At 50.2% G+C, this 23,703-nt stretch overlaps 1 protein-coding gene across 21 annotated transcripts in view; it reads right to left on the reverse strand.

Moving 5' to 3' along the window:
* Positions 1-23,703, reverse strand: part of MCF2L (MCF.2 cell line derived transforming sequence like) — a 169,536-nt gene that overhangs the window by 52,405 nt on the left and 93,428 nt on the right. For 20 of the 21 annotated variants that reach the window (XM_074329533.2, XM_074329534.2, XM_074329537.2 and 17 more), the window contains 2 exons: positions 8,356-8,439; positions 4,691-4,805 (listed from right to left, as the gene is read on the reverse strand). In XM_074329533.2, coding sequence (XP_074185634.2) covers positions 4,691-4,805; positions 8,356-8,439 — 199 coding nt within the window. Of the gene's footprint in view, positions 1-4,690; positions 4,806-8,355; positions 8,440-8,542; positions 8,566-23,703 lie in introns of those variants that run through there. The other variant, XM_088793664.1, reaches the window with a different exon arrangement.

The following is a 23,703-nucleotide window of genomic DNA, read 5'->3' on the forward strand; positions in this document are numbered from 1 at the left end:
CGGCGAGCGCTCAAAGGGACATCCCCATCGTGTGGCCACATTGGCAGGACGCCAGCTGATACTCTAGCTGATACATCTTACAGTCCTTCCATGTTCCTTTTACGGAGTCGTTTTTCAAAAGACAATAATTTGCCTCATAGTCACATATGTCTGATACATCTGGATGAAGACTGCCTGTTTCAGTGCAATATTTCACAATGTTTGGTAACTACTAATCAAATGTAATGGCTAAAATTGGGGCTTCCGTCATTTGCATTAATAACAGAAGGCGAACTAAAATCAGCCCATAATACATTTTTTTAAAAGGATAAAATCAATGCTTGGTTAACAACTGTAAGAGTCGGTATCTCTTAGAAACAGTCTTCAGGAGAGATTTGTCCATTTAATGCGCATTGACATTTAAAAGCACATACCTGGTTCTAAATTTCACTCTTTCTACTGAGAGGTTGTTCGGGCTCAGCAGCAGTTTGGAATAAATCCTGTGCCAATGACCTGCCTGTGTGAGGAGTTTTTACTTTCTAGAAGAAGCCCGCCTAGCTCCTGACTCTAGTCTGTTTAGCATGGATATTTAAGAGGACTGGCTGCAATGCTGGTTGTGTCCACGAGGTGGCAGTCCTTTCTCCTGTAAATGAGGGTGTGTGTGTGTGGTGTGTGTGGTGTGTGTGTGTGTGTGTGTGTGTGTGTGTGTGTGTGTGTGTAACAAACCCCATTAGGAATCGCAAGGGTGTAGGCATCTGAGCTATAAACCCCAGCCCTCTAGCCACGGCGAGTGCTCAAAGGGACATCTCTTTCTCTCCACAGATTCCCACAGGAGAATGAAGGGATTGCCCCATATATGGGTGCTGCTCAACAGGGAAGCAGCCCGGGGGCCACTGCAGATACTTCTGGGCATGTCAGTTGTATCTTCACCTTGCAACCAAGCTGGTCCCTTGTCCTGAACACACAGATGCAGGGAACCCTTGCTTTACCTACAGATACAAGATTTTCTCCCCTACATTTTTAATGTACACTAAATTCTCTAGGAATGCTTAGCTGTGTGAACCGATGGAAGACTGCACTTTTGCCTTCTTTAGAACTTCACCAAAAATTATTCCCTCTTTCAGAGATGATACCCTCAATGGCACCTACCTCAAGGTGCTGTGACTGACACATCACCCTGCAGGGCAATGGACTCAGAGTTTTACACACAGGTGCGGGAGCCTGCCTGACCCTGGTGGCTTCTGTGTGGCCTGCCCGGACAGCTGCACGCGTAACACCTAATTCCTTTTCTCTGTAGGTCCTTCATGTTAGTTGGGCACTGCAGCTGTCTTTTGACACGATGGATGTATTGTCTACTTTTATTTTTTAATTTGGGAGTTTTATTTCTGGCTGAAAAGAGTGCTTTGGACCTGACAGGTACAGATCCATCACTCCAGCTTTTGGGCTTTTTAATCATTCTCAGTGGGAAATAATATGAATAAAACGCACATAAACGAAAGCCCAATCAATACACACACCCCTTTTCCTGGAAACAAAGCCCTTGGGTATAGGCTTCAAGTATTCAAACTTGCCTTATGGCCACTTTTATAGCACCGTGTATTATAAAGTAAAGATAACATGCAGTAATTCCTCAGCTTTCAAAGGACAGGTTGTGCTTCTTGCCCTCTGATCTTGCGTATATTTTGTACATGCATTCTTGGTATCAGGGTTTTGAAAGGCTCCCTTCTTTCTATTGGGAATAAGAACCCTTAAAAAAAATAGAAGAACAGAGAAACAAAGGCTGCTCATTCTAAGTGAAGGGAGATCAGTGTTCTCAGTGAGGGATCACAGGATAGCCTATATACCTCCCGAGGCAGCTTGGCCTCCGTGAATTTACTTTATTTACCTGCAAATGAAGTGTATTTATCCAACAAATATTTACCAAGTAGCCATGTACCCACTCTCAGGGACCTGCGTTCGAGGGCAGGCACAGAGCAAAATCAAGTTGGAAAACAATGATAAGCCCCATTTCAGATAAGCCCCATGAAGCAAACACGCCGGATGGGCAAGGGGTCTCGGGGTGGAGGAGCAGTGGGCTTGACGGAGGGCCTTCCTGAAGAGCTGGCTTGGAGTATGAGTGTCTCTGGAGACCAGGCAGAGGAACAGCAAGTACAAAGGCCCTGAGGTCAGATGGGCTGAGGACCAGCAAGACCAGCAAGGGTGGTGACCCCAAGGGGAGAAGATGGCACCAGCCTGGAAGATCCAGAGAGGGCATAGGGAATCTGGCTGCCCCTTCCCAGTGTCCTGTCTGCTTGTAGTCTGGGAAGAAGAAGGTGCACCTCTGCGTCAGGCGCAGAATGTTGAGTGTTGACATTTCCAGATATAGTTCCTTGACCTTTTGAAATGTAAGAGTGACCAGAAAACCTGAGTTTCCATCCATAGGCAGGGAAGGATTCACCCCCCTGAACCCATCTTATATGGGCAGTGGGAGAGCAGGGAGAGCGCCCTTGTAACCCCTTGGCTCAGACAGGTCACTGCAGCAAGGCTGCTCTCTCTGGGCACCGACTCCTGGGCTAGCCACTGCCTCGGCCAGGGTTCAGGAATCATGACTATAGGTACAGAGATGGCCGTGATGAATTTGAATCTACAGGATTTTTAGATGCCTAAATTGGGGTAGGAGAACAAGACAGAGAAAAATGAGATGGACAGTGAGGAGGCCCTGACAGGTTCTTGAGCCACTCTATAAAAAAAGATTGCGAAGCACGCGTGAGTGCTGAGCTCTCTCAGCTTTCATATATAGCCTCTGAATTCCTCAGATTCTATTCAGTTACCATTCAGCAAAAGTGAAGTATGCAGCTGAATGACTCCATGATGTTTTCTAAAAAGGAAATGAGTGGAAGGAGGTTCAACAAAGAGAAGATACTCCAACGTATAGCTCAAAGGTATAAGGACCAACAATAGCTTTGACACTTGAGAAGTTCATAAACTTAGCATTCAGTGTTCAATTGGAGATGTTACTCAGCTCCATTGCCTAGACTTTAGAGAGAGGCCTGGGGCCAAGGGGCCGAGGGCGGAGGGACAAAGGCCACTGCCTCTCCTGGATGTGGAACTGCCCTCCACACCTTGGAGATGGTCCCCATAGGGGAAGCTTAGGACATTGGTGCAGAAACCCACCCTCCAGAAGACCAGCCAGACTTCACAGGGTGTCCACAGTCAGCTGCCAACCACAGCCAAGATCCATTTTCTTTTTACATCAGTTCAACTTTTTCTTCCCTAAAACCACTGCTAAGTGCATCATTTCATGCTCAGATACTGCCCTTTCTTCTTGTTGGTTTCTTCCTGCTAGCATGTCCCTGCCACCAGGGGGTCCTATAGCATTTCAGCATCCCCCTGCTGGGCATACTGAGTGCTGGCGCATTGTCCTAGGTCCACACCCAAGGACACCCCTCTGTCCTACCACACGGGGGACTCTGAATCTTCTGGGCACTTTCTAGATAGATGTGTGATCTTACTTTAGTGATGTCATACCTGAGGTCCAGTGGCATCATCTATAGAATGGGCAAGACAACCTCCTTCCTGTCTCTATGATTTTGAGTCAAGGGAGAAGATAAATGGAGATGCTTTGCAGCATGGCAGGCCCCAGCGTGAAGCCCATCCCTCTGCCCCTAGAGGGCGCGTGGCCAGCCAGAGGGGACCTTTAAGAAAGCTGCTCAGCAACCAGGGCTTCGGCTGCCCCTCCTGCCTCAGCTGGGCTGCCCGGGGCCTGGTACACTGAGGTGGGTACTGAGAGAGAAAGGACGATGGAGATGGTGACTACAGACCCCACACGGCTGAGCCAGGGTGCATGTCGCCTACCTTTCTGCCAAGTGACTCACTGCCACGCTTGTCCAGAGGCTCTCCCAACTGACCTGACCTCCCTTCCCCCACAGGCCAGGTTGCTAGAAGAATCTACACCTCCTCCCCACCCCAGCACTGATTGGTGACCAGTCATTACCAATTGATAGTTTTTATATGACATGTAGTGGTTGCTCCAACTTGCAGTTTCAGTCTGTTTTCTAGATTAGACTAATTCAAAGAGCGCTAAGTTACCCAAATTCTGAAACTTGCCCTTACAGCTGGTGAGGAATGAAGAGTGTTCCTGAGTTCCTATGCCGCCATGCTTAGTTTTTGCTAGTTAATCTCCCCACACTTATGTCTCCTCGTACTTCACGCAACAGGAGGAAGGAAACATCACCTGCAAGGTTGTTCCCATCCTTACAGAGAGTGTTGTACACTACACCTAAACAGAAGCTGTAGCTCCTGTGTCAGAGCATGAGGTGACATCCTCACTACTTCTGAGGGCCGGGTCCCAGGCCTGGAAGGTCACGACCACCTCTGCAGTGAGGCCTCTCTCTCGTGGAAAAAGCCCCTCCCAGCATTGCCTTGCTCAGCTAATGGAAGGCTGGACACTATCTGTGAGGGAGGAAACGTCCCCTGGGTTCAGTTGGACCCTAGGCAGTGCAGGTTGGAGCTGGACACCTCCCCCAGGTGAGGGGAAGGATGCCAACTCTGAAGCTGGATCACCTGGATTCTGATCCAGCATCTTTCACTGCTCAGCTGCGTGACCTCAGGCAGGCTCCTGAACTCCCCTCAGCCACAACCGCCTTATCTGACAAATGCCTAGGCCCTTCAAAAAGCCACTGGGGGACTCAAGGAGACTCGTAAACCTCTGTAAAGAAGCAGCAACACGCACCTGGGGATGCTGGTGAGATAGGTCATGACATTCTGGAACTCCTTGTCTGGGACGTCACTGAAGGCTGGGTAGTCCGGGAAGGTGATGACAGGGCTGCCGTCCTGCCCCCGCCCACCTGGGGAGAGAGCAAAGGCAGCATTTGGCACCAGTGGGCATCGGCGCCCTCTCGTTGTCAGCAGAATGTGACAGCGAATATTTCACTTAAAATTGAGGATGTGTTCCTCAACGTTATATTTTTTATTATGAAATAAATGCATGCTTATTGGAGGAACTATTTGGATTGCACAAAAACGTGAGATGAATTAAAAATAATCACCCATCATTTGGTACCATGCCTGTGCCTGGGCTTCTGGACATGGACGATACTCTCTGCCATAGCATTCAGCACATTTCCTTTCATATCTTTTTCAGTGCATTTTTTACATAATGGAGACCATGTTGAATATAAAGGTGGCGTTCTGCCTTTTTCCTAACATTGTGAACTACCGTATTTCCCCGAAAATCAGACCTAGCCGGACAATCAACTCTAATGCATCTTTTGGAGCAAAAATTAATATAAGACCTGGTCTTATTTTACTATAATATAAGACCAGGTTTAATGATACAATATAATATAATATAACATAATATAATATAATATAATATAATATAATATAATATAATATAATTAATATAATATAATATAATACAGGGTCTTATATTAATTTTTGCTCCAAAAGACGCATTAGAGCTGATTGTCTGGCTAGGTCTTATTTTCGGGGAAACAGGGTAGTTTTCTGTGCTTTCTAAATGATTTAACCGTGATTTTAAATACTGCATAACATTCCATTCAGGCTGTGTCCTAAGGACTCCTAAAACCCTGTGTGTGGTCATTTGGTAGTTGCTCCGACGTTCCACTTGTTAGACTATTCCATTCTGAAGGGCGTCACCCCTTCAGCATTTGAAGGCAAAGCGAGGGTACAGGTGGAACCAGAGGGGACCCTTCCAAGGGAAGATGCACCTGAGGCATTTCAAGAGGAAAAATGGAAATGGTGCAGGAGGAATCAGAAACCGTGGCCAAGTGTGCGGCTTGGGACCTGGGAAGATGAGCGCAGCTGCAATCCAGTGGGGCAGTCGGGAAGGGGTGAGTTTAATCCCGTACATAGTTGATTTGAATTGTCCCACAAGGAAGTGAGAGAAGTAGCAGAGGCAGCAGGAGGTGAGAAGAGACAGGAGTCGCACAGGCTTGGGCTCCAGTCTGCCTGCTTGCCTGTGCCCGGGGCGGCTAGACATGGACGCTGCTCTCTGCCACTGCTGCCTCCAGGGATGAGGTCCATTTCTTTTCCATTAAACCCTCGCAACCTGTCTGGTCCATCGGATATGGCAGAATGATGGTGCATAACTCCCAAGGCTGGGCCGTAAGACACTGAAGAATCTACCCTCCCTGTTCAGAGTTCCCTCTTGGAGATTGGTCTTCATGTAAGCATCCAACAACCCTACATCCACCATGCAGGGACGAAGCCCAGGCACTGCCAGGGAGGCAGGGGCAGGCGATGTGAGGGGACCGAGGTGCCACATGTGAGTGAAGCTCCCTGACGTTCCAGTCAGCCCCGCAGGTGGATGCAACCAGACATCTCATCGTGGATTTCCTGATGGATGGGAGGTAAGATGGAGGGAAGGAGGACTCCCTCTGGGTTTTGCTTGAGCGTTTCCATGAGCTGTGATGAAAACTCAGGATGGTCCACGTTTGTTTCAGACATTTAAGCTTAAGATGTCGTGTTTGTTTTCTAACAAGTTCCCACAAACTTGGCAACGTAAACCAACACCCATTTGTTAGCCCGCAGGTACATAGCTTAGGAGTTGTGGCTTGGCTCATCCAGTTCTTGAAGGCTGAAATTCAGGTGTTGGCTGGGCCTGTGGTCTCACCTGAGGCCAGGCTCGTCTCCCAGGGTCATTCAGGTGTTGGCAGAATTCAGCTCCTTCAGTTGTAGGACTGAAGACCTGGCGTTCTTACTGGTGTTAGCCACTGTCGCTCTCAGCCCCCAGAAGCACACATTCCTGGCCAGGTGGCCCCTCCATCTTCAAGGCTGGCACCAGGGGACCTCTGTAAGATCAATCCCTAATACTTGCAGTCCCTCCTGCAGGAGGAGCTTGGTCCCTCTGAGGGCTCAGCTGATTAGGTCAGGCCCACAGAGTAAGATCTTACAGACAACTGATTTGGGACGTTACACCTGTAAATCCTCTCCCCAAGTCTGGACTGCGTCTGAATAACAAAGAGAAAGTGTGTCTGGGGGTGCGGGGCATCCTGGGGTTCTGCCTCCTCCCCAGATACCGAAGAGGTAACCATGCGATGCCGAATGGCTGTTGGGATTGCAACCTGGAGTTGGGTCAAGGTGATGAGGTTGGGTCAGCAGAGCACTAAAGCCATGCGCCTTCTGGGGTCTTGAAGGGGCATGAAGAAGCTGGGGAGACACGAAAGAGCTGGCAAAGAGACTGCAGCACCTTTCCTAAGTGTTTCGCTATTGTCAGTCATGACCCATACTGTCAGGGGATTTTCAGTTCTCCTAAGGATACCTAACGTTTTCTCTCCTTCTTCCACGGTGACCACTTCATGAAAATCAATGAGCCAACTCATTATCAACTCCCAGAGGCTCCATTTTCCTGCTCCCAATCTTCAGTTTTCATTGAGGCCCATAAACCCCAGAGCTATCCCTTGGGTCCGTGCGTTGGGGGACAGGTCAGCCAAAACCATATGGGCTAGCCTGAGCAGCAGCTCCTGGCACTCCGGAGGCCAGGGCAGCCCTTGCAGGGCAGGGCTGGTTCTAGGGATGCAGGAGGGAGCCGCAAACTGCTGGCCAAGGGGAAAAGGCCAACTGCAAGAAGGGAGTCAAGAGGAGGGCAGAGGTTGAGCACCTTCATTCTTGGGAGGCCCCTTAACCGCCAGCATACGGAGCATGTGCACGTCTTTCTCCCAATCGGCCTGGGCAGGAGGCGTGATCCACACAGCTCAGAGGATGACTTGCAGGTGGAACCATCACGCCCTTTGCAGGTTCGGTGCACCAGCACCATGGGGAAGCTGGGGCCAGGCACCAGCTACAGGCAGGCAGCACAGCAGGACGCACAGAGGACGGAGGCAGAACCTGGACCTGAGAGGAGGGCGGCAGCCAGGACAGGGCCTGGGGATGCAAAGCTACCTGGGACAGATCCGAGGGCCAGTGCCAGCCCCTTGCCCACGTTGGGCACACTACAGGACTTCTTCTCTCAGAGGATGGAGCTGCAGAAGCCAGAGTTGCTCAGTGAGGGAATACCCGAGGCTCTGGATGCAGGAAGAATGAGGTGAACTGTGCCACACCATCCTGTTCGTACTTTACCTGTCGCAGGAAAGTTCTGGATTCTAGGAGACTGAAGCCAGTAATTCTTGGGGCTATGCCCCTCTCAGCACCCCAACTGACCTCTGGCTGGCTCCTCCCATGACTGCTTGCCAACTAGCACTGAGCTGCCGGCTTCACGCATTGTGACCGCAACTCTTGGGCCCTCAGTGAAACCAAAAGCAGGCTGCATCAAACGGATTGTCCCCAGTTCCCACCACGTGGAATAGGACCACTTAGGTCATGGAGAACTGAAGGGAGGCCCACCAAGCGCTGTACAGACACCTGCCCCCATTCTTCCCAGCTTTCAGCACTCACCGGACAGGTAAGCGAAACGCTTCTTTAGCTGGTCCTGGATGTCGGCAGCGCAGAGCGGGGTGATGTCCTGGTGCATGATTTCATCTGGGGGGAGAGCAGATGGACACACCTGTCATTTGGTGAACACTCTTCCTCACCCGCTACAAGTCTGGATCAGCCCCGTGCAGCCACACACATTAGCAGATACCTGAGGGGCCAGCGGTCACATGCCTGGAAAAAGGAATTTCAGTTTCCAATATGCAGAAACCTTTGTTTCTCAGAGCACAAAAAGCTGTGTGCTGGGTGATTCATCAATATTTAAAACGTGGTGTGTGTCAGAGGCACAGAGAAAGGTAGAGAAAAAGGAGGGAGGGAGGGAGGGAGAGAGGGAGAGGGGGAAGGCAGGGCGGCGGAAAGGGACATACAGGCACAAGGGGAGGCATGGGGAAACGGGGAGGGCTGGGAGCTGGAAGACTGACTCCTAAGACCAGTAGTCAGTGAGCAGCACCGAGAACAGACACGCTTTGTTCACTGAGTCTCCACCCACGTCTTTTGGAAGTGGTCCAGGCAGCTCTTGGGGCCTCACCTGTTGCCTATGCAAACACTTGCTGATCAGCAAGGAAACCTGGTTACGTAGTGGGTCCACAGCCTCTGAACACACCTGTGCGTGGGGCCTCACCACCTGCCTAACAATGAGGCTGAGAAGGGTGTGGAGGCAAGCCCCTGAGCCTGACGCTGACAGGAAACACGGTTTAGCAGGCTGCAGGCTGCAAGCGCTACAGCAGGGGTCTGCAGTCAACTGGCGGCACCTGCAGTCACAGCCTGGAGCATCCACCAGAAGTCAGGAGGTTTTGTAAGACTCCAGGGGAAAACCCGGAGACGGACTGAAGATGTGAGGTCACTGCATAGCGAGCGACACTGGGGAGTCGGCAGGCAGACTAAGAAGATGGGTGTGCTCTGGGGGTCCTTTGCATTTCTGAGTCAATGCCAGGCTGGCGATCACATGAACTTAGAGCCAACGTCTTATGTCACCAGACTCCAGTTGTTCAGCAAAATCTGCAGTTGTGAACATTAACACAATTTCTCTAAAGAGACTCCCCACTCATGTTGATGCCCTGCAAATGGTTAAATTAAAAGGCCAATTTTTCTACCCCCACTTTAAGACCCAGGCCACGAACAGCCTGGAAATAAGGGTCATGTAGATCTTTTACCCTGAAAATTCCAGTGGAGGCAGCAAAATATTATCTGCACAGATCAGCCTTAAATCCTGTTCTTCTGGTCTTGCAAACGAGCAAGTGTAAACAGGTGACACAATTAAACACACAGGCAGCTCCCATAGATCCTGGCTGTGTCATCTGTGGAACTGCCAACCACAACTGGCTGGCCCTTCTACTCTATTTTGAAGAGGCAATGACCAGGGCCAGGGCCACTGGGCCTGCTAGGGGCCCAACAGAGTGATGGCAGCATTTGGGGTCAGGAAATCAACAATAGTAAATGCTCATCAAACTCAAAAAGTCAGGGACTGCGCTGGGCCTGCCAGGGACAGCTCGGTGGCACGGAGGCTATTCCCCAGTATACACTTAGATGTCTCGGCAACAGCTTTCTTTTGTGGGAGAAAAACAGGGTTAGAAACAACTGCTCTAAGAGAACCTGGAATATATATTTTAAAATTCCAGATGAGGTGATTTAAGGCTGTCCATACCTCATTTTTTTTTCTTTTTTTTTTTTTTAAGGAGGGCACAGCTCCTCCATGTGGGGACGGAACCGGCAACCTTGGTGCTATCAGCACCATGCTCTAACCAAATGAGCTAACCGGCAGCCCCCAACATCTCTTGTTTGTTTGGAATGCATGTTAGGTGTGATTCATACGGCAGCCTGGAAGTTTCGATTTTACATAGCTTTTTTCCTTTCTCAACAGGCAGGCAGGAAGAACGGCACTACCAAATATAAAACCTGTGCTACCTTGCCTCAAATCCAACCTCTGCAAACCTAGGAGAAGCACATTATTGAAACAGAGACCACTGGGAAGGAAGTAAGGACCCCCCTGAAGTCTGGAGACATTCCAGGAGCAGTGGAAACCAGCACAGACACTATGAGCAGGCAAGTTATTTAACAAGTGGGGACCCAACGTCAAAGATGGGCCGGAGAGGTTCCCCAGATCTTGCTGTGTCTTGGAGACATCTGCCTTGGATCTTGACATCTCTTGCCAGGACTCAACTTCACCAACTCATGAGGAAAGAAAACCATGAGGGTCAAGGCCTCTGACGGTGGACATTCCTACAGTACTTCTTAGATCTGATTCTGAATGGCAGAGGCTTCAAAGTAGCACTTCCTCTTATGAGCAATCTCTCACATTCCTAAGCTTGCTTACAGACACCACGGGCTGCGTGTTCTCTGTGCCCAGCTCACCTTGATGGTGGACAGCTTTCCCACATACTAGAGACAGAGGTGATATTACTGACCATTCCTATTGTTCTGTAACAGAGTGAACTCCCACTGGCTGGATCGTTGTCAACGTGAATTTGGTCCATTGTGGGACATCTATGAGACCTCCTCACCTACCCTCCTCTCTGGGTGACGGTTACCCTAAGATTCTTAGAGTTCCTCAAATGGACCAAGGTCCCTCCAACCTTAGGGCCTTTGCATGGCTCTGTCCCCTCTGTAATGCTTTTCCCATCTCTGTCTGCCAGTCTAATCTCACTCAATTCCCAGCCGAGAAGACACCTCTTTAGGGAGGCCTTTTGCCACCTGCGAGCCAGGGCATGGGTCTCACCGCATCCCACCAGCCCCACCGTGCCTACCACTCACAGTTGTCCTACGCCTAGGGCTTGGCCCAGGGGCTCCTGTGGAAGGAGCTAAACGAACATGTATTAAATGAATGTAGCAGGAGGAGAACGGGAGAAAAGACTTCCCAGATCATTACTTAGACTCTTACTAATTTGACAAAGTTCTTTCTGGCTCGCACATAGGCTGGTTCCAGATTTTCTAGTCAGATGCAGTCCGCGTGGGGTGCAGAGCCCACAGCCTGCTGACTACTGCAATGTGTTATCCTGCAGCCGAGCTCTGGAAACCAACACTTGTGAATTTTATGGGGCAGAACTAACTCTAATACTGTACCTTAGATCAAATGCTCCATTTTAGGTTTGAAAAATGGGGTTACTGTGTACACAGAGCCTGATGGAAACCGCATGACGGTATGCTCATACAAAGGGGCAATCTAAGTCATTGACATCTTAAATGGTCACTGGCCACTCCTCAGAAAGCTGAAAATAATTAAAAACATTGCCCACCTGGGATTAAGGCACATGATTTTTATTGTCTGTCATGTGATGATTTCTGTGGACCACAGGCTCTGAACATTTTTGTAAATTTTCATCCTTCCTGCAGCTTTATTCTCATTCAAGGACAGGGCAGTTTTGCACTTTGTGCTGACAGTTTTTCTTCAAGATCCTTGTCCACTGTATTTCATTTTGTAGGAGAGTTACACTGTGGCCACTGGTTCGGAAGGAAATGGAGATTCTTGGTGGTGACATAAGAGAGCCTCAGCCCCACAGTGTCTCCGTCACCGTGTGTGCAGGTCGCTGCTCCAGTGTCAGACGTCTGGGACAGGAAATGGGGTCACCCCACCCGCCAGTTCAATAAAAGGGTCAGGAAGGGCCCAGCTCCTCACAGACGGTCTCTGTAAGAGCACAATGCCTTACAGATAACTACCCGTTTCCAACATTCCTGTCTTGGCCCAGACATAAATGGAGAGACTCCCAGGCAATTATCCCATCACAAAGTCACTTTTGAGGAGAAAGGTTAAGAAGGGCCTTGAGTCAGAGGGGTACAGGGTGGGAGAGGACAGTGCTTCTCTTCCGATCCCTGACCCCCTGTGGTGGGGACAGGGGGGAGAGGCATGGGGGTCCACAGGCTGATGTGGCCTCTCAGTACCAGATCTGGGAGCCCATCTGGAAAGGCTGCTCTCTGGTGTGTGGCAGGGGACAAATGACCCGCTTACTCCTTCAGTGGGAATTACCCTTCAGCTCACAGTGTTTTAGCCGTCCTGGGACCCAGCTCAACTCTAGACAAGGACAAAGGAGGAGAAAACCCAACTGTTCAAATATATTCACACAAAGTCATTACCAGAATGCTACCTAGTTTGGGCAGCAATCTTAGAGTCCAGGGGTGGGCATTATACTTTTATCTTTAGATCTGTTCATTCTCACACAATTAAACGACTGCAGCAAACTTCCTTCCTCTTGCAAATTGACTCAAGGATTTGCTGTTATTTTAGGATAGCAATTTCCTAACGGAGAGTGGGCCACTTCTCTCCCATTCCTGTTGACTTGAACGGGCATTCTGAGCCTCTGCTCTGCTCACCAGTGGCCACCTGAGATGGAGACAAAACGTGGCAGTGACAAGGGCTAGAGCAGATGTGGAGCTTGCTGGGAATCTGAAAATCCACTTAGAGGTGGAAAATGGCCCAGGTTAAGGGAGCTCTAGTGCACTAGAAGGGGCCTTGAAATCAGGTTCAAAGGCTGGTCCCTGCTATTCACTAATGACTTTGGACCTTGCTCAAAGGTAGACAGGAGCCTAAGCAAGGCTCCTAAAAGGGGGCCAGCAGCTGGTGAGAGGCCCTGGGCTATGTAGTCTATTACGTGCTAATTTTCTTATTTATATCTGGCTGCAAGTCCACACCCAAGGCTTGGTTTATTTTCAGTCAAAATAAAACAGTGCTGTCGTTTCAAAGTCCAGGGTGGAGAGTCAAGTGGGGTTATTTCACCAATTTACTTGGGTGGGATTCCTATTTCACCAAGCCCACCCCAGGAATCTCCAAACCAAGAGCAACGTGTATGCAGAAGAAACAAGAGAGGCCACTGGCTCCAATCAAGCCCCATTTGGAGCCCTGTGGGTCAGGGTGGAATGGATGCCTCACCCGCCAGCTGTCGTGTCCTCGTGGTTGGGACAGGAGCGACATCTCCATTTCTATTTATAATCTACGTGGAGGGCCCTGTGATCTAGCCATTCGGTGTTTGAGATCTCTACTGATCTGCGCATCTGAATTCTCACAGCACATGCTGGATATTGTTGAAAGTGATTTGTTACTGAACTGGGCATATACACTTCACGTCGTGTACTAAGCATCGTTAACTCACTCAGTTCACCAAATGTTCTCCCTGATTTCCTAATCTCAGAAAGTGAGTCCTGACAAAGTTTAAAATAAAAGGCCCCATATGCTTGACTGAAATTGTCACCAGGGAAAAGCACCTCCGGTTCACACACATCCACTTGGCTGAAATCAGGAAGCAGAACAAAACAAGCGGGAGCCATCGGAACTCTCCTGTGTGGGTGCCGGGGGTCAGTCCACCACCCAGAATGGCTGGAAGCCCGGTGGGACCACAGTGTACACTACCGTGCGGCTGAAGGTGTGCACACTGGGGGCCCAGCGAACCTCCTCCCAGGAAAGTCTCCTGGCCTGCATCTGTCAGGGCTGTGTTCCCACACACTCAGTGCGCCTGGAGCTCAAGCCTGTGCAGGAATCACCTGGAAGCCTCGGTAAGGCACACACACAAAGAATCCTCATTTGGATGCGTTGGGTACTTTCTATCCTGTCCTGCCCCAGGCTGTCTCCAGAGAGCCTCAGCATCCTCCTTAACACAGGCTCCGGGCAGCCGGTCCAAGCGTGTGGAGATGGCAGGCAGGCTAAGGCCAGCACGCTGCCCTGACCTGTGTCAGACAGTAAGCAGTGCTCACAGCCCTCCTGCCACCCCAACCAGTGCGGAGCGTTTCTCAGGGGCCCCAACTCCCACTGCTGGGGGTCCTGGGCTCAAACTCTCAGAAGCTCATTTCCTGGCACATTCTGCAGAGCCCGCTTCCACGTGAGAGAGAAAAGGGCTCCGCAGTCAAACTTGGGAAGCACCACAGACAAACCTCCCAGCATGGAGGCTCCAGGAAGGCTGGCAGTGCTACCACCCAAACTTAAATGGTCACGGACTTTGGGGAAGTGGGGGGAAGGGTGCACATAACACCTTCTAACTCCTGCAGAATTAATGTTGAAAATAATGTACTTGGGGAAATGCTACTCTAGCTACTCCTTATCAAAACAAAGAAAGTCTTAAATGAAATTCCAACCCAAACACTCACTGAGCCAATGGCACAGATTAAAGTAAAACAAACAAAACAAAACAAACAAACAAGAAAAACCCCCAAACCCATCAAGGTCTTAAATCAATCAAGAAAGCAAGACCAAGACCAGTTGGCATAATGGAAAGTACAAGAGAAAGGTAAGAATTTCTTAAACTTCTGGGCTGTCTAGAGCAACTAAATTAACATTTTAATTGGTTCACATAGAAAATCTTTAATTATAGTAGAAATAGCAGTCATAGTACAACTATTACTAAAATACTTTTTATGACTAAAAAGAATGTCCCTTTTATGTATTAATGCATTTAATTATTGCAACAAACCAAGAAGTGGGAACACTATTATCCCATTTTTGGATGAGCGGACTAAGGAACAGAGAGGTCAAGTGACTTGCCTGAGGCCACACAGCAGAGATGAGGTATGGAAGGTGCAGCAGCTCAAAGGACAGGGCAAGGATGTCAGTCAATCTGAGGCAGCATCAAGGTGGGTGGCTCTTCGGGGGTGGGGCTTAGCAAATGGAGATGCTAAGAGGGGGCACTTCTAACTTGAGGGGAGGCTTGGCTTTGCAGGCAGCCAGCGTGGAGAAGAGCTCTAAGTAACTGGGAAACAGAAGCTGGGCATCTGGTGACTTACTCACATGACGTAGAGTGGATTACAGTGACAGCACATTGCAGGGTCCTCGCCGTGACATGTGATTTTGTAAGTCCCTCACCCTTGCGTCCGTGGTCAAAGAAATAGCATTTAGCAATAATCAGAAGCATTCTAAAATCATCTCATCGTGATTTTGTACCAATTCTTCATTATTAAAGTCTAAGTAGAATTCTGAGTCAAGATCGTAAGCTGCGGACAGAGAGGAGAAGGCTGTTGGTGAATGGGGATTGCCCTGGCCAAGCTGGTGGACTGCGACTGCTGCAGCTCGGGGTGGGGGCCCCACTGCCCAGAAAGCCAGCAGGACACAGACAAGCAAGTGAACTGTAAGTGTCTTTAAACCTGAACACTGACTGCACATTGTCCCATGGTTCACAAAGACATGCTGTCTGCAGAATTACTCTCGCCTCTGTGCAATCTTCTCTGAGTCGCTTTAATGAGGGATGGGAGCCCAGAGCCTGCATTTTCCTTTGCTGAATCAACTTTTATGCACAGGGATTCCTGGTTTCCCAGGAAGTGGGCCAGCACTATGGAGGCAGTCAGGGCTGTGTGGGCTTGGGAATGTTACTTAACCTCTCTGACCTGGTCTTTGTCTGTAAAATAGGGATAGGATAATCATGGCATCTAGCTCCTATGGCATCTAGCTCCTAGGGTGGCTTGTGCATGCAGTGAACACTTACAGCAGGGCATCTGGCAAATATTTAATTGTTACTAATGCCCGGGATGGACAGTCTGTGCTGTGCCCTGGCCAGCGTCATGTCACCACTGCAGTTTGACTTTGGTTTGATTTTTTTTTTTTTAAAGCCATTTCAATCCAGCCAAGGGCTTCTTCAGGACTCCACAAGGGGAAACCACGCTCATAGCACCACTAAGATCTTTGCCTTTTTCCTGGTCCCTTCATGAGTGTGCAGCGCTTTCCACTAATCACACACCATGCCGCACCAACGAGCTACAGGAAAGCAGTGGTGACTTCAGCCAACTCCCATCTTGTCAGAGATTAAGGACACATGCAAAATGCAAAACAATGCTACTTCTCTCACACATTTGTTTGTTCTGGATAATTGGGTTATTTTTCATTCAAAAATGCTAATTATGCTACAATAATGGATTTATCGTGGTTGTTTTTATGTAATATTTTTAAATTTTCTGTTTTAATTTCTAATATGGTAAATAACCTAACACAAAGCTTTTTGCAATCCTCAGTAAATACTCACAGAGGAAAGGGGCTGAGACCTAAATGTCCAAGAACTGCTGTCTGGAAGGGACTTGAAACCCAGGTGGGCTCCCTCTCACGGGAATACGAGACTGGGGAGGCAGGTCCTTCCGGAGTTTGGAGACTTTGGCCATCCCTCTGGTCTTTCAACTCCCTGCCTCTCCTGCAGTATGAACACCAAGCTGGTTCTGCTGCCTCTGGGCACAGTTCCTCCAGGGGGCTCAGCTCTAGCCACACCACCACAGGACTGGCTGCCACAGAGGGGTCATCCAGCCAGGGGACTTCGGCACTGTACATGTTCGAGGCAGTGGGCTTCAGGCTGCACCTTCTGAGCCGTGGGTGCCAGCAGGGAGCTGTGTACAGCTGCACAGGACGCTCATTGCACAAGGATCGCTGAGCAGGGAGGTGGGTGAGATGCAGCCCATCCCCTGCAAGGAGCATTCCCATGGGGTACAGACCCCGAGGACCTTTGACATCTCAGAGGCATCCCCAGGTGCCAGGAGGAGAAGCCAGTCCTTGCTGAGCTGTGCAGACGTGCAAGGCTTTCTCTGTCTCTTTCTTCCCCTCTTTTCCCTCTTTCCCTCTACCCATGGGCACTCTAATTCTCGGACTTCTAATGCTGGTCTTGCTCTGATGGCTGCTGAGTGAGCTGACACTGACCTGCTGCCGGCCCTGCTGGACAGGGACACATCAGCTGCCACATCCTGGACTAGACGGCTGCCCAGAGACGCAGGTCCAGAGTCCTGTGGGAGGGGCAGCAAGAGACCCAGAGGATAACAGGGTTTCACATAACCACGTTCTCCTTGGGGCCTTCCTGCTCAGTGCCAAGCACAGCCTGGGGTCACGGAAGGACTGGAGGCTGGCATGAGGCTGGGAGCCAGCAGCTAAGGGGCTCCTGCTCCCTCCTCGCTTTCCTGGGCAGGGTCTCCTGAGGCCAGTCCCCAGCCGGACGACTCTGCCCTCCTGAGTTTGATGTGGTTTCAGCTCTGCTTTTCTCTGTTTGGGGGCATTCTAAGGGGCTGCTGAAGAGTAAAGCTTCCGCATTTGAAGTTGAGGGAGCCGGTGCCTGTAGAGTCTTATTTAGGGAACTGGTTGTCACATGCTGGGACAGAACTGAGGTTGGATTTAGGACAAGCACGGCCATGTTCTCCTGAGCCTGAGGGTCCCCCGACCTTGGCTCCTTTTTCTCCTCAGCAGCTTCATGTCTGTTTCTTGGGTGGGCAAGACACGCTCCCTTGGCCCCTGGACCAGCCATGAATAGGCGCCTCTGTGCAGCTGCTGGAAATGGGCGAGTCCTCGAGGGGGAACATGGCAGCACTGCTGGAAGTACTTCTGTGAGCTCACTCCATCCTGTGAGGACCCTGAGGGGTGAGGCTTCCTTAGCCTGTTTCAGAAACTAGTAAGGTTGAGGTTAGGGACTCTCAAAAGCAGCTCAGGCCGTGCAGGTTGGAGAGTCTGGACTCGAGCTCACACCAGCTGAACAACCAAAGCCTTTGGAAGGCCACTCACCGAGGTTCTGGAAGCTCATCGGGCGGCAGTGCCATCAACACCTGACTGCTGGAGGCTCCCAGCTGATGGTGTCTCCCCAGCAGTCAGGACAGGGCAGGTTGGCCCAAGTAGGGTGAGGCTTCCCACAGCACAGAAGCTGCCATGTCCAACGAGAGAGATGTCCAGGGCGCTGTGTGGCCTGATTGTTTTTACTAAACCACCCCATTTATTAAACTTTTCCCTGTGTGGTCATCATGAATGCTGGGGCTGTTACTTCCTGAGCTCACAGTTTCTGTCTTTGTTTTAAAGACTCACAAAGGCAATCAGAGAAATGGGTGCAAACAAGGACCCAAGCAGCAATGTTAAATGCAGGTCTGTCTTGTACTTGGCACCCAGCACTAGGCAGATGGCGACAGAGAAGCTGCCGTATGTGGATGCTAGGCCAGGCCTGACAGCAGGTGCAGCTAGAAGCACAGTCCGGCCACCAATGGCCACAGGCTCTCAGAGCTGTGTCAGCCTGCTCAGGGCTGCAGCATCCCAACCCAGGGACTCCCCTGAGCTGTAGATGAGAGGAAGCTGGGCTAGAGGTGCACAGGGGAGAAGGCACCCGTGGGAGCTGGCCTTCTGAGATGCTACATCACTTACTCCCCAGTTCTTCGGTGCCAAGTTCCTTTGCAGTCATAGAGCCGGGGTTCTGGGCTGCGTGGGTACAGGGTGGGTACTGCGCTGGGCTGACTGAGTACACTTGGACAAAGGGACCTTGGGCCCATAGAGAACCAAGAAGGGACCTTCTTACCAAAGCCAGGGCCTCCGTTACACCCATACCATAGTGGCCCCAATCAGGCCACTGTCACATGCCCTATCCTTCCTGGAATGCTCCCCTGGCCAGCCCACAGGGTTTCAAGCTAGCCCTCACTTCTCTAAGAACCTCCCTGCATCCGGTGCCTGTCCCGCCCACAGGCCTTTCCGATCCCTTCCACTCAAACAGCACCAAAGGGAGAAGATGATTCAGCCAAGGATGGAAGACAAGGAATTTCATGGGAACTGTTCAGGTTGAAATTCCCAGGCCAAGGGTCTCATTTCTGTTTAGTTTATTGGAGGGCTGAGTTCCTTCCGTGGCTAGGGAGCACCGTGTACAGGTGTGTGGGAGCAGGCACTTGGAGCTCACTGGTGGCCCCCCACAAACGCCACACACGTGGCCAAAGAGAAGCCCGCTGAGGGACTTGGGGAACCTGATGTCCACACGGCTGCGGAAATGAAAAGTAAGTACAAAGAGGCCCTGAAAGGGACGGTTAAACAGGTCTGTTGGCCACGCTCGGGTGAAACATGTATCTTTAGTTTTCTGTAGCAGAAGACCTGAAGTCTGATGGTGGCATATTTAACACCAGACCTATTTTCATGTGCAAGTATTGGGGGAGACGGAGGCAATCATAAAGCTAAGCAGCACATCGTTTGCTTTTGGAATCATCAAAGCTCACCCCACCACAAAGCATCGCAGCAAAGTCCCAGCTAAACCAGAGTTCTGAGGCTGTGCACCTGGGAGAGAATTAGGTGCTGGCCCCTGGCCCAAGCCGAGTGGCCCAGGGAGGACAAAAGGCCAACAGTCAGGCCTATGAGCCCATAGCACAGCCACGGGGTGTCACTGAGCTCCCCCTGCAGAGGCCTCTCTGCAGAAGCAGCCCATGATGACACCTGCAGAACGAGGTGAGGGGTGGGGTGGGGCCAGGGAGTGGTAGGGCCCAAGGAGGGCACATCAGGGTTTGAATTTATTACAAGCTACTATGTATGGTCCATTTTCAGTGCCCAGAGCACGTGGAGATGGGAGAGGGTGGTTCACAGAGACCTGCCAGGTGTCCGCAAAGCTAGCAAAAAGCTGGGCAGACAGATGGGCCAGGTAATGTGGAAGGAGAACCAGTGGGACCGGGAGGGCACACACTCAGTTTGTGTTGACGAAAGCCCTCTCCAAGCTTGTGCATTACTTTGAGGGTCAGCACTGGAAGTCTCAGCATGAGATACCTATAAACCTTTTATTATCGACAACATTCGTCTCCATGAACTTTCTGCTCAGTCCCAGGAATGGGTTTGATACTTTACAGGAATCAGCTCACGAGGCCCTGACAAGCCCACAGACATGACACCATCACGAGTTTCTGGCCGAGGTCACAATGCAGTGGGGCAGAGCTGGCTTGGCTGACACCGGCTGCAGAGCCAGCATTCCCCACGACCCCCGAGGATCCCCCCCAGTCCTGTAAATGGAGCTGGGACCTATCTGTGAGAGAGGGGTTCCTGTGCATGAACCAGCCTTAGAATGCCAGACAGACAGTGGGATGTGTCCTCCTCTGCCAAGCCCCACATGTCACCTATCACACTGTTCTTCCAAAGGGCTAAATATTAACAGGCGACCTAAGGAATTAAGTCATGTTTCCAAACGTTCTTTCTCCTTAGGTCCATGGGCCTGAGAGAATCTGGCTAACTCAGTGAAACTGTCACTTAAATGCACTTGCCCACCAACTGAAGTCCCTGGAGAAAAGAGTAGACCTTATGAACAGTACGGCCAGACTTGCACAAAGCTGAGCTGTTTTGCTCACAGCCCAGGTGACAACTCCCTGCAGGGGCTCTGCTCCTCCTCTGAGCACCTCCCCTCGGTGAGCAATTAGGCGGAACCTGCAGATTACACTGCTTGTGTTTAGTCCATACGGGTGGAGACTTCCTGAACACGGCGCCTGCAGTCAGCCAGCAGAGGTCAAACATGCTATCCACAGGGGTCGGGGTAGGGTCCAGATAAGGACACCACTGTGGGAATTCCCGTCCCCAGACCGACGACAGGGAATAGGGTTGCCCACTGTGGCCGTTCCAAGGGCTCCTTTGGGCTCATGCTGGCCTGACCTCTCCACAGGGAGGAAATGCTAAGTGGCCAAGCTGGAAACAAACAGGCCCAGGGAATGAACCTTAGCAGACTTCTAGGGGTGGGAGGATGGAGAAGAAAGCAGCGAAGACACTAGCGCGATTCTAAGTCTGTCCCACAATCACCAGTACATACATGCCCTTCACAGTTAAACCAATGTCTCGTTCCCTCTTCAGAAGCCATACATTTTGGGTTGCAGTAAAAGCAAATAATGTGAGCTGTTGAGTAGTGTAGGCAACAGCATGGTGGCCACCCTCACTCTGGTTCTGGCCTGAGCTTCCTGCCATGCCAGGCCCCCAACAGCATGTTTTACCAGCTCCCTGCTGGGTCCCTTCTGGGGCTCAGCCAAAGTCTCTGAGTTCCACAATTTCATGTTCTGAGGTGTCTGCATTTCTGTTGCCTTTGAAGTAGCAGTTATGGCTTACACATCTCAGACATATACCACACATGCACACACTACATACAAATACCACATATACCACATACACAGACACATCAGACACACAAATACCATGCAGGAACCCGCTGCTGTTTTGGAAATAAAGGAGAGTTTTCTGATAGCTTTTTTCTTTTCTTACCCATTCTAAAAACAATCACTTGTCAACATTAAAAAAACAACTCCAAGATCAGGGAAACCAATGCAAACCGTTTCTATAGACGTCATTCCTTTCTGCTTCCGAGGGGCAGAAGGCATGCTGGGGCTGGTGTTCTTCCATCTAGATCTGCCCTCAGAAAGCCGCTCACAGAATACACCACACGAGGAAGAACAGAGGTTCCCATCACCAACACCAAGTTCCTTCCAGGAACTCCAAAAGCTCTCCGAAATTCTTCCCCAAACTCTAGGTGTGCACATTTATTCCCACGCTCTAAGTACCAAAAATTCTATAACTCTAAAAAACAAACAAGTTGCATTAACCTTCCTCAGAACATTCCCATGAAACAAAAACAATGCCACACAGTGTGGGGAAGGTCAGGCTGCTGGAGTGAAGGGGATGATGAGAGGGTGTGCTTATCTCATCCTAAGCCTCACCCAGGTGGCCCCCACCACCGGGTTCCTCCCTGCCAGCCAGACCGGTGGCACAGAGCAAAGCAGGGGCACAGGCCCGTCACGGATGCTGCCTGACCTCGGAGCCCCCACCCTGCTCAGGCACACGCAGGAGACAAGGAAAGACATATAGGGTATGAGAGAGGGCCAAAAAGAGGGAGAGAGCCCGAGCGAGGGAGAGAGAGACAGAGAGATAAAGAGAGAAAGACGAGACAAAGACTGAGAGAGGAGAGGGATGGAGAAGGGGCACGATGCAGAGGAAGCTGGCGGGGTTAGGGTTTGGCAGTGGCAGGTCATGCACCTCTGTCAACCTCATGGATTCCATGAGCGACAAGCCAGGGGACATCTGAGCCTGGAATGAGATCGTGGCTCAAACTTGCCATCTTACTCAGCTAGTGTTCTCGGTGGCCTTGGGCATAGTGAACAAGCCTGTGTTCTCACCCACATGACTCTCATCTAATCACTAGTGTGCTCTGGGCCCAGCTTTTGACAGGCCAGGTACCAAACTTCCCACCTGGCTCCCTCCCCCTCCAGCTTGAACAGAAGAGACTAAAGGAGAAGCCCACGAGCTTATTTGTAAACAGCAGGTGCTATGGAAAGTCAGTATCCAGTTACACAAAGCTCTGAACAGCCACAGAAAAGTGTCCCACCTCTGGAAGTATTCTACAGTATAACTGAAAGATTGAGTATCACATGCACCGACAACTCTGCTGCTTCATAAATCTAGGAATCATTCCTTTTTGGTGGGAAAATAGCAAATTGTTGTTAGAGATGGGGAGAAAGCCCTCCAACCCTTAATTAGACCAAACTCCTTCAGGACATTTATTCAAAAGCACATTTATCTTAAAAAAAAAAAAAAAAAGTACGTATTACAAAAACACGGAGAATTTTTAAAGGAAAGGGTTAAAACTAGTATTTCATTAGAAAAACAAATGGACATATAAAACGATGACATATGGCCACACTTAAGAATTCCCCACCATGAAGTACGTGTGATCGCTGGACGGGAGAAAGACATCTGGGAGGCTTTATAGAAAGTGTTACATGCTTGTGAAATTTCTAAAATTCCAGACAACAGCTATGTTTTGAGGAAGCATTCTTCTTAGAGGTCCTTCAGCATCGTCACTACGATACAGACTTCAGATACGAAATCAATCACTATGCACAAGTGCTTCTGCTCTGGGTTTAAACGTGAATGACCGAGATTTTCCAAGGGGCCACCTAAGTAAGCATTCATAATCTTCTGAATCTTAACTGTTGGGAAAATTCATGTGCTCGGCCATTATTCACACACTCAGTCTCTTCATCATAAAACTGGAAACTTCAGGTTGTTGCCACTGATGGCTAAGGTTGAACCAATTCATTAAAATTTACAAAAATAGGTATTTTATGAATTATTCGTCAATCCTTGGCAGACCGTCTGCTGGAAAATATACTTATGAAAAATTTCTTCAAAACGAGTACTACTCCATCCTTAGAAATGAAACAAGGAAACCCACGCTGTCCCCTCTCCTCAGGCCCAGGGCAAGGTCCCTGCTCCAGGGTCTTTGTTCTCGTTCTCCATGGGGGGGTGTGCCTACCCTTCAACAGAGATGGGAGCAGGGATGACAAATGAAGACCACACAGCACCACCCCAGGACAGGCCCCTCACTGTTCATGGGCTTAAACAGTCCAGTCCGGAGTCCTGCCACCCAGAGACCCCTTTATTGCTGAGCACTGAGGACGGGGAGCCGTGGGACAGTGCGCTCGAGGGGTCACTGCCAAGGACCAGTCCTCGCACCCCCCAGGCCCTCGGCTCCCTTCCTGTGCACCATAAGTCTATGGAAACGCCGGAACAAAGGAGCCCCCACGAGCGTTCGTTCATTCCAGCTTCCAGGGTGAGCATGGCGATTGTGTATCTTTATTCTAAGAGCAGGGACACCTCAAAGCAGGGAGGGAGGCCAG

This window comes from Rhinolophus sinicus, chromosome 16 (assembly GCF_057876585.1).
Source record: "Rhinolophus sinicus isolate RSI-liver-muscle chromosome 16, RSI-T2T, whole genome shotgun sequence".
NCBI lineage: Eukaryota > Metazoa > Chordata > Mammalia > Chiroptera > Rhinolophidae > Rhinolophus > Rhinolophus sinicus.